General features: G+C 42.5%; 2 protein-coding genes across 3 annotated transcripts; one reads left to right on the top strand and one right to left on the bottom strand.

Annotated features, from left to right (window-relative positions):
* The first annotated feature begins 236 nt into the window (after positions 1–236).
* Positions 237–4,195, top strand: LOC115734777 (NAC domain-containing protein 86-like). The gene is made up of 3 exons (XM_030665698.2): positions 237–456; positions 622–899; positions 3,417–4,195. The coding sequence occupies exons 1-3, from the start codon at positions 300–302 to the stop codon at positions 3,687–3,689; spliced, it is 708 nt and encodes a 235-aa protein (XP_030521558.1). The 5' UTR covers positions 237–299; the 3' UTR covers positions 3,690–4,195.
* Positions 4,196–4,352: 157 nt separating this feature from the next.
* LOC115734776 (protein REVEILLE 7-like) lies at positions 4,353–7,857 on the bottom strand. Of its 2 annotated transcripts, XM_030665697.2 has the most exons (7): positions 7,531–7,857; positions 7,244–7,280; positions 6,508–6,639; positions 6,295–6,406; positions 6,147–6,208; positions 5,558–5,971; positions 4,353–5,459 (listed from the first exon to the last, which is right to left on the bottom strand). In XM_030665697.2, the coding sequence occupies exons 2-7, from the start codon at positions 7,253–7,255 to the stop codon at positions 4,743–4,745; spliced, it is 1,449 nt and encodes a 482-aa protein (XP_030521557.1). In that variant the 5' UTR covers positions 7,256–7,280; positions 7,531–7,857; the 3' UTR covers positions 4,353–4,742. The 2 variants fall into 2 exon arrangements, with proteins under 2 accessions (XP_030521557.1, XP_048138444.1); XM_048282487.1 differs by lacking the exon at positions 7,244–7,280 and having other exon boundaries at positions 7,531–7,704.
* Positions 7,858–10,597: the final 2,740 nt, after the last annotated feature.

Below are 10,597 nucleotides of genomic sequence, written 5' to 3'. Positions count from 1 at the left end.
TACGTGCATGAATAACGAGACTTGCAATGAATTTGAAGTGGGGACGGTGCGGTGCATGCACGGTTTTTTGCCTCTCTCGTTGTCTTGCGAAAGAAAAGGGCTTGAGCGAAACGTTTGTCCGGGAAGAGAATCTGTGAAGAGAGAAAAAGTGATCCATCAAGTAGGAGAAAAAAGGAGGAGAGAAGATCAAAGAGAAGGGATTTTGAATCCTCTTCTATAAGAGGGAAAAGAGAAGAGAGAGAGGGGGAAACCGAGGCGGTTGTTCGGAAGGAGAAGCCGGAAAAAAGAGAGAGAAAAGAATGGCACCGGTAGGTTTACCACCCGGTTTTCGGTTTCACCCGACCGACGAAGAGCTCGTTAACTACTATCTCAAGAGGAAGATCAATGGCCTGGAGATTGAGCTCGACATCATTCCTGAGGTTGATCTCTACAAATGTGAACCATGGGAATTAGCAGGTCTATCTCTCTCTCTCTCTCTAATCAATGGAGATTTTAAATGTGGTAGGGTACCATTCGGTATTGCTTGAAGTTAAAGGCATCCTCTTTGTCAAGATACGCACCTGTAGCAAATCTTGATAATTCGTCGAGCTTGCGGTCTAACGATCGCTCATGTTATTGTAGACAAATCGTTTCTTCCAAGTAGAGACCCCGAATGGTACTTCTTTGGGCCACGGGATAGGAAGTACCCGAACGGGTTCAGGACGAACCGAGCGACACGTGCCGGGTATTGGAAGTCGACCGGAAAAGATCGGAGGGTGATGTGCCAGAACCGAGCGATCGGAATGAAGAAGACTTTGGTTTACTACCAGGGGCGAGCTCCTCAGGGAGTTCGGACTCATTGGGTGATGCACGAGTACCGCCTGGACGACAAGGAATGCGAGGATACGTCGGGACTTCAGGTGATTCAAATCAAACCCCTTTGCCAATAAACTTCAGCATGCAAACTACATTGTGTTTCAAATCAAGAAAAATGCTGACGCTGTGATTATAAGTTGTGAATGATCACATGCATGTGTATACAAAAACAAGCAGCAAGTCAGCCCCTCTTTTCACAATTTATACATCAATATGAAACTTTCGTGTGCAAATTCAAAGTTTCAAATCAACAAGTCAGTCTCACATGCGTGCGCTAAAACTGATTGGGTTTATTGCAGATACAGTACATACACTACGCATTCTACTTTGCATTCATTCGCAATCATTTTAATGAAAGACGAAATCACATAGTTCTCCGAATACGAAAGAATTCCTTCAGTTGGGCTTTGTTCTTCATAACTCAACCCGGCTACGCCATCTTCACCACTCGGATTAAATTCTCATCCTTCATTTTCTTGAATTCTGCTCTTGAATCTCTGAACCAGTGAAATCACACATCCATAGCACTTGAGCTCTGCAAAGTGCAGTCATAGACGCTTCTGCTGTTATGTGCATAAACCCGGTTATTCGGCGCCGCGCATCTTGAATTACATTGTTGTGTTTTCATGCAAAACACGGCATTCTTCCAGATGAACATTTCTGCGCAGACTCGGACACTTGGGGCTGGGTTGGTGCACCAAACCCTACGTCAGCACGACAAACACTAAGTATATCTGAATTTTGAACCCAAAGAGAGATCCTCTTCCCGATGTCGTGGAAAATAAATGGCCCGAATCGGGGACCCTTTCTTCTTTTACCTTGATTTTCTCCTGGACAACGGACTCAGCTTCACGCCCAATCTGGAAAAACCAAAGGGGTTGTTGTCGTCACTTTTGTTCAGCTCTTTTTCATCAAGAATGGAGACCCGGAAATACAAAAGCTAAAGTTGCATTTAGGGTTTGCGATGGGTGCGACGTAGGTAACGTGGGGAAGTTCATGAGACAATGCATGCCCTAAAGCCCTTGCTTAGGGTTAGGGCTTTTGCCCACTTTTTTTTTTTTTTTGCTGTTCTTGAATTGAAGATGTCCACGTCACTTTTATCATCGCGTCTTTGCTTTCGATTTCGTATTCCTTACTTGGCACTTTGTCAGCATCTCTCCTAACTGCTAAGGGACGAAGTCTAACCCCTTCAACTTTTGCCTTTTGTCTTCTTCTCCAGCAAGTGAGACAAAAGTAGGATCCTTTGGAATTTAATAATTCGGTTCTCTGGTCTTTCCTTACATTCTTTGATCTCATTGTCTCTTAAGTTTTCATGTTCTTTTTCTTTTTCTTTTTTTAATCTTCTGTTTTCCCCTAAGGTAAAAGTGCATGTTCACATTGGCTTTTCTTTGACGTAACTAAGGTGTCGGTTGCTTTAACACTTTATTCTTCATGGACCAAGAACAAGACTCCGCACAGTAGATTGTCCATGTTCATGAGACATGTGCGTTTGGCCTTAAGATCTAGGAGCAACATCCGAGGAAAACGGGTTGATTTCATGCACATACTCATGGAGGGAGAATCACCAAATAAAAATCATAAACCTATTGCTATTATGCCAATTCGATCTTAGATATATTTTTTTTTATCAATTGAATCATAAATATTTTGCATTTATACCAATTCATTTATGGCTGGACGAGGTCATGCCTCGCTCTCACCAATGGCTGGCGAGGTCGATCTTGCCGGACTCGGCAATCGGCTAAAGTGAGAAGGAAGGGAAAAAAAGAGAAAGAAAAGAAAAAACAAAGGAAAAATAAATAATAGAAATTTCCCTCCAGCGAAAGTCGTGCCACATCAGCGATTTTCAATGAAAATTAGCCAAATGGACTGAATTGATATAAAAGCAAAATATTTATGACTTAATTAAAAAAATATCTAAGACTGAATTGGCACAATTATAATAATTTTAAGTTTTTTTTGGTGATATTTTGTACTTATAGAGGTGGATGAACAAAGCTACGAACCAATTGATATGCTTTAATGTCTAAATTACATTAGATGGTATTAGAAAACTTTAAAATGTTTGGTTTTGGGCATTTTGATGCTCTATCCTTAACATCGAGTACGTACAAACAGATGCAGCAAACGAGACAAAAGTACTTCGTCAGAGCATCCCAAGATCTCGTGTAGGAAGGGTTCTTAGGTTTTGGACAATCTCTTTAACTTTTCGCTTCTCCCCATGTATGTCACATCTTTCTGTCAAAAAAAAAAAGGGACCTTTTTGACCTTTCATTTGTATTTTTTCCTTGTACTATTTTTTTTACGAAACATTTCTCTTTCGTGTAAACGAAACCACCCCCTTCCTTTTGACCTTTAATTTGAATTTTGGCTTTGCAAGTTTGTAACTTCCATTGTGAAATGTTACTGGAGTTTTTGTCTCCTCCTCTGCATTTTCTAACCATTCAATCTAGTAGATCATGAACCTTGCGGTGTTACTGCCTTATGGGGCACGTAAAGTTCTTAAATGAGACGGGCGAGACCTGCTCCTAAGCTCGGGAACCTCCTTTTGCTCAATGTAGGATTCCTACGCGCTGTGTCGCGTGTTCAAGAAAAACGGGGTCTGCGTCGAGGTGGAAGAGCCGGCTGGGCAATCCAGCTTGGCCTTGATAGAGACCTCGCCGGGGTTGACGAACGACTACGAGACCATGTCGCCCGACACGCTCCTCGGGCAGTCCTCATGCATCGACGAGGAGGAAAAGGACGACTCGTGGATGCAGTTCATCACGGACGACGCGTGGTATTCTTCAAGCGCCGCCCCGAAGGATGGATCAGAAGAAGTCTCGATGCTCTAACAGGTAGGACATCCGCAAGTTGAAGCCTGAGTTATGGATATCGATACGTGGTTGGAGGTGAATAACTCGATGAGCACATACTTCACTTATACATAATAAGCCAAGTGATTTGTAAATCTTTCTTCTACTTAGCTTTTTACCGCGGGGAGTACAAGTTGTTGCTACACACTCGCGAAATGCCTGTTAGTTTCGAATTCGTTTTCCACGTAGCAAGGTCGGGAGATGACGGGTTGGAATTGGATGAGGCCTGAGGTCTTCGTCTGCTAACAATGGTTTCTTTGGGCCACATAAATGGGCCCATCTCTTACTGCACACTACGATAAATTGGACACAGCACATCGTACCATGTCCAGCCAATATGCTTGTCTATGCTTTTTTGCGCCGTCTCACAAAAAAACTACTTAGGTTTCAATTTCAGAATGCACGCGTGTCGTAGCAGTTTCTTAATTGGAATACAAGATAATATATGAAGATCACAAGTCACTTCGATCAAACATCTAGGGATGGTGAAATCATGTAGCTTGAAATGCCCAGGTACAACCTCAAAGGGACTAACTATCGGTACCAGCAGCAGCCAATGACATCGGAGCCAGAATTGCATAGAGAATTAAAGTCGAAATAGAGTCTCTAAGATCTTGAGCTGGAGCACAAACACATGACGGGTTTCGAATAAACGGAGTCTTGTTCCGTCAAAAAATGATAGAAACAAAAATCAGCCCAAGATTACAATCGCGGTGATTGTTTCTAAAACCCAAAAGAGGAGATGCTTTTAGCAGCAACTGTTAACTATTTATGCATCAAAGGAAAAGGTCAGAAGATAGGCGAGGCTCTGGTTGATACAAAAGGCAGAAACTTCTTCCAGTCATTCTTTCGAAATGATCGAATATGCTTAACTTAGAAGTCAAAAACATTTGTGTACTTCGTCTCCTACCCCCTAGTACGTAGAGGAATATCACACAATTGCGGAGCAGAGGGAGCTCAAGAATCCTGCAGCTCAGTTATAAACAGGTTCTACTCTACCAGATAAGATCGTGTCTTACCGAGTAGGTAGTGCTATGAACACACCCTGGTTCGTTGTGCCTGACGTTCTTCAGAAACAATTACTGGAGACTTGACATCTCTCTCTGCTAAGCATCTTTTGTAAGGCACAAAACCTTTCTTGCAGTCGCCAGGGAGAGTTCTCCGCTCCACGTGTTTTTGGCACTTGGGAAAAACACCATCTGCATTGTTATCTACATTATTGTCGCCATATCCTTCTGTTTTGTCTGCTACCACGTTTGATTCGCTGGATCTTTCCTTGAAGATTTCTTGTACTTCCATCTTTCGATCCTTGTCAGAATCTAAGGGTCCTTGAATCAATGTTGAGTCACATGGAGTGAAATAGATGCAGGGTGGACCTTGGTACAAAGGCCACCACTGCAAGAAACAATCAGAAGTAAACTCTGAAGGATCAACATCCACTTTCTGAAGTTTCATGGCAGGAGCAACATAGGCACCAGAGTGCAAGGATCCATTGTTACCACAAGCTAGTCCAAGAGATAACTGCGTGTCAAATTCTTTTGAAGGTAGAGATTTACCAACTTCCTCATCATCAGTAACTGAATCTTCTTCACCAGTCTTCTCTGCATGTGATATTTTAGTGCCCGCATCTGCATGGTCTGGTTTTGGGATTTCAGTGACCAAAACGGTCCTTCCAAAGAGCTTGATGAAGGGGGCTTCAGTGCCTCCAATTCCCTCAGGACATGAATTTTTGGAACTCAAATCACAATTCTGGAAAAATTATGATCAAGATCACAAAAAACAAAGCCATAAGCACGTGGTAGCCTAAGAAAGAAGTAAACTAGTTCAAAGCTGAGATTTTACTGTACCAGTGAAGGTAAATTTCCCAAGGTCAAACCGCTTGGCATCTTAGTTGAGGAGAGACAACCTTTATCTTCTTCTTTGAATGAGTCGGGTTGCTTCTCAATTGCAGCTAGACCAATAGATGGTACATCAGTGGTACATGAAGTGGGTGAAGAGCATCTATTTTGTTGATGCAAAGCTGCCGATCCCACCATGTCTGAACCATGAGCAGACAAAACTGAAGTAGGAGATCCAGTGTTTTCATCTGCTACCGAAGAGATTGGAGATGGAGACCTCTCTTGTTGATAGGACAATTTCACTTCCTTAGAATCAACAGATTTACGTGGATATGGATGCATTGGCTTCCGCTTTGGCCGTGGAGGAGGTATTTCGATTGGTTTAATTGCACCCTCGCTCCTGCTACTTGACCCACGAGCAACCTGGAATAAAGGAAACCAGCATAACAAATATTTTAAGCAGTGATCACCTATTCCAAGGGAGAAACAGAGAAACACATACACGTATTCTCAACATAGAGTTTTCCGATTGCCAAAGCTTAAAACCTTTGCATGCACTTTCACAAACAAATTACAAGCCGAAATGTGGGCTTTCCACCTTAGAGAAGAACTTTTGGGCATGACTTCGTATCTGAACTGCAGTTTTGGTTCCTACATGCTCTGCATACATGCACTAGTAAATACACTGGAAACTGATCTACAAATTGCATGTTCAGAAGATAAAAGAGGCATACAGTAATATTTACCTTCTATCTGACGCCAACCGCGGCCATACAGTTTTAAAGCTTCAAGGAACCTCTCATGCTCTTCGTCTGTCCACTTCTCTCTTTGCTTGGTGATGGTGTAAGGCTTCCTCACCTAACAGAAACAGAAAGAAACTAGGTCAAAACCAATTAAAATGCCGCTCCTGGAAACACATTATAGATATTGCAACAAAAGTAACTTCTGAATGAAACTACCTTAGGTGTCTGGTCATTTTCCAGGGCTTGCAACTCTTGCAGATTATCCACAGCTTCCAATTGTGGCCCGACTTTGGAAGAATTATTGGGAACCGTGAACGAGGCACTTGATGCTGCACCCTCATTCTGTGCCTATATCCACTTTGAACAAATTAGGATGAAGATTCCTGATTGACGAACTGATTTATATTAGGATGCAAAGGAACAAAGAATCACAGATAAACACAAAGACAGAATAGGAAATAAGGCGAGTTGCCAATTTCGACAATCTCGCAGGCCACAAAAGTGAACTTCAGACTAACACATACCAAAAAAGAGAACCATATAAGCTAGCCAGACAAATTGAAGTACTAATGAGAAATTTAACAGCAAATAAAGCGCTCGTCTCATTAATCAACTCAAGCCACCTATTTCAGACGTCCAGGATATCCAACTTGGGGACAAACAGAGTTAAAGATACAGCAAAACCATGAATTTAACTATACATAACCAATAGTGTAAGGTGAACTCTGAATTTGAAACATGAGATTAAAGATACACCATCAAATTACACCAGATCATCTGACCGGAAATCTGATGAGCATAACCTCTACTCTCCAGGGTTCAAGCTGATTTCTACTTCGTTCTCTGCTTTTTGGGATAAGCTATTAACTCTTTTCCCTAAAGCTAATGCCATTTTTGCCTCAAACATATGCAGGGACAAGATTGATTCAGCTTTGACTCATGCGTTGCTTACCTCACCAGCCATTTCAGCAAAAATCCTGACCTGTGCCCTGAGGAGAAAAAACAACAACATCGCACCTAATTCAGAGCAAATTCCAGAACACCACGCAAGAACACTGACCAAAAAAAAAAAAAAAAAACCCCAAATCATCTAACCGCATAACCAACAGAAATTCTCCACAGATCTATCGACCTCTCCATGGCCACACAATTGAAGATTTTAAAAGCTCCCATTGTCAAACTAAATCATCTTCACCTTGCATTGAGAATAGGAGAATCAAAGTCCATGCACGCACTTACCGAGCGCAAAAAGTCCTCCGAATCGATTTTCTCCCAAAGGGAAAAAGGGCGCGGAAACAGCAGAACGAGCGACTGCGTCCACGAACCGCCAAAAGCTCCTGCAGAATCAGATTTCACTCCAAATCCACAGAAACAGAGAGAGGGAGAGAGTCCCGTCTCCCTCGCAGACCGCAAGCTCTAGAAAGTTCGACGGAGAACGAAACCCGAACGGAAACCAATCGCAGAGCCGCGCGAGAGAGAGAGAGATCAGAAGCTCTGCGAGGAAGAAGAAAATGGAAAAGGAGCACGATCGCGGAGGACGATATACAGAAAGGCGGAGGAGACACGTCAGATTTGGGGAAGAGAAAAAAATATTGGTGCTTGATTTTTCCGGGGAAAAAAGATTTAAAGTTGGATGGAAAATTCCAGAAGGAGGCCGAGCCTTGTGGCTGAGAACGCACGGCGGGGAGGACACGTGTCCAGCTGCGGGGCTCTCCCCCCTGCCATCCACCTATTTTTCATACTTGGCGTCCGGTCTGTTTTCTCTTTATTTATCTTCCACCAAAAAAAAAATTCAAAATCTTCCGGCATTCATTAAGCATAGTTAATTAAAATTAAAATTCTTCGATTTTTTATTATTATTAATTTAGTCAACAAAATTTTTTGTATTTTTTTTCATATTTTTATTTATTTAAAAATTCTTTTATTCATGTGTTTTATTAGGGGTTTCTTTTCTCTTTATTATTATATTTTTTTTTTTTTGTGGAGGTGGGGTCGTGGAAGATACGAGATATGAGAAGATACTTAGGAGAGGATGAGGATTTTGTAGGGAAACAAATGCGTGGACAGAACTTTTTCTCTCGAGGTTTACCTTAACTTTTTGAAACAGAGGTTGTTTGAGACAGAGGGTTGTCGGACTCCACGCGCGAGTAGAGGGGTCTCGCTTGGTACTCGCCGTGCTGGCCACTCGCTTCCGACCGGGAGCCTCGCGGTGGGCTCGTCATGCGAGCCATGACGGAATTTCTCTCGGGGTTCACTTTTTTTTTTTGGGCGTCAAAACCTTAACTTCAAAAGCTGCGAGGACATCATTTGACCTTGTTTTTTTTGTCTTTTTTTTTTTTAACGGTACGAAACGGAGGACATGCTCCGGTACAGCCAGGAACGGCAATAGGATCTCGATCGAAAGCCCTTTGTCTATCAGAAAATATTTATACCGGTGACCGAGCAATTTAACTTGCGAACAAGATAACCGACCGATCCTTATTTAAAGAACAATGTCCGTAGACATAGCCAAAAGGCCGTAGGTATCAGGTTGGCTCGCGATTGAATAGTCAATCGATGCGTGTGAATCACTCCCAAGAGATTAATTTGGGTGGTCAAATGCTCGATTCGAAAAAGATCTAGATTTGAATTAGTGATAATCTCTCATTCAAAATGGTTTTGAGATTCCATTCATTGCTTTGTTGGTGAGAAGACATAATCATACAAATCACGTCCATCTACAAAAATCAATTCCGCGTCTCGTCTCGTAAAAACTGAGAGATTTAATCGAGACAAACGGTCCGATGATCTCACCCAAAAAAAAATGAAAAATCTAATTACGAACACAATGTGAGGTCCAAAGAAAGTCAGGTTGAACAGAAAACCGGCAGGTGTGGTGGAAGTTGCCCGGGGTACTCCGGCCGGCCGTGCAAAAAAAAACAATGTGAGGTCCAAAGAGGAAAAGCGGGGGCAAAATATGGGGGGGAGGGGTCACGAAGGGCCTCAAGAAAACAGGAAGGGAGGGGACAACGACGGCTTGCCAAGTGGTGTGGATTGTGCGGCTTCTAGCGCAGCAGCCGGGGATAGATGGTGGTCCCCACCCTCCGATGCTTTTGCGCTACGCTTTTTTGCAACCACACGCGCCGCGCCGAGCTGAGCTGGGCTCGTGGCCCCATGAAGCCCAAGCCGAGCACCGCGCTCGTGGGTTTTCTTGAAGCGTCCCTCTCGAAGATTGGGTCGGGACAAAAACTCAAGCTCTATCCATACGGTACCCGGCAGATCCACAAAAATATCCAAACGGGTTCCCCCAAGACCAGAAAAAAAAAAAATTGCATCGTCATGCCATTCGGACAAATTGATGATTTATTCTTTCAATCCGCAAAGCTCTTGTCGAATTTCCTTTTTCCTTCTCGTTTCTTTTCTGGTCTCGAGTGAAATAATCAAATAAGAATGGGGAGAATGCATCGTTCCGTGGATCGTCAAATCGGGTTAAACTCATGGTAAATCGGATTGTTTAAGTAACTTTATCACGTCATTCAAGGATACGAGTACAAAAAAAAGTCACCAATGGCTTGTTCACGATCCTTCTTCTTCTGTTTTCCCCCCTTTCCCTTTTCAGGGTCAATCTTGCGACACGAGATCAACAGTGAACGCCACTTTTTGGGTGGATTTTCCTGCAAAACGCCAACGCCAACCGCACACACAAATTCCCAATATATGAAAAAAAAAATTGAAAATTCAGCCAGGAAAAAATGGAGGCCACAAGTTTCTTTGCTTTGTTTTTTCCTAGGGCTCCGTGGAACGGTTAAGATAGTTGGATCAGAAGCAAAGCCTTTCTGGGTTGCTGCCACGTGTCCCCGCGGGACAAGCCAATGTCATGAAAGTGTGAGGCCGAGAGGATCTTTTTATTTGAATTGTCGATTATACATGACACGATGATTAGAGCAACATATCGAACTTCAGGAGCTCCTTTTATTGAATTTTTTTTTATAGATTTAATCCGAAAACTTCCAATTATATTAATTAAGTCCCATCCAATTAATTTAGCCGAAAATCGATGAAATAGTGGCACAATCGACGTGCTCGAAAGATTTTTTTTTTATAACATTTCAATATTTTTACAATTCTTATTAACTTATCCTTTCCTTTTTCTCTTCTTTGTTTGCTTTTTCTTTACCGTGGCCGGCAAGAGACGCCGGGTGGAAGTAGAACGGCCGTGCCGATAAAAACATGTAAATGCCAATCATGCCAAGCAAAGCTGCCGGTTTTCATGTTAGTAATTTTGGATCAAAGTTTGCCGGATATACTTTATTAGCAAAATGTGAAA

This window comes from Rhodamnia argentea, chromosome 7 (assembly GCF_020921035.1).
Source record: "Rhodamnia argentea isolate NSW1041297 chromosome 7, ASM2092103v1, whole genome shotgun sequence".
Lineage (NCBI taxonomy): Eukaryota > Viridiplantae > Streptophyta > Magnoliopsida > Myrtales > Myrtaceae > Rhodamnia > Rhodamnia argentea.
The sequence above is the reverse complement of the archived record's forward strand: the minus strand, read 5'-3'. Positions and strand labels throughout refer to the sequence as shown.

Excerpts from the sequence above, each read along its gene's own strand:
- LOC115734777 (XM_030665698.2), top strand. The coding sequence starts at position 300 with ATGGCACCGGTAGGTTTACCACCCGGTTTTCGGTTTCACCCGACCGAC. Across the intron at positions 457-621 it reads TGAACCATGGGAATTAGCAG|ACAAATCGTTTCTTCCAAGT; the intron begins GTCTATCTCTCT and ends ATGTTATTGTAG. Across the intron at positions 900-3,416 it reads AGGATACGTCGGGACTTCAG|GATTCCTACGCGCTGTGTCG; the intron begins GTGATTCAAATC and ends TGCTCAATGTAG.
- LOC115734776 (XM_030665697.2), bottom strand. Across the intron at positions 6,407-6,507 it reads AAAATGACCAGACACCTAAG|GTGAGGAAGCCTTACACCAT; the intron begins GTAGTTTCATTC and ends TGTTTCTGTTAG. Across the intron at positions 5,460-5,557 it reads TGGGAAATTTACCTTCACTG|AATTGTGATTTGAGTTCCAA; the intron begins GTACAGTAAAAT and ends TAATTTTTCCAG.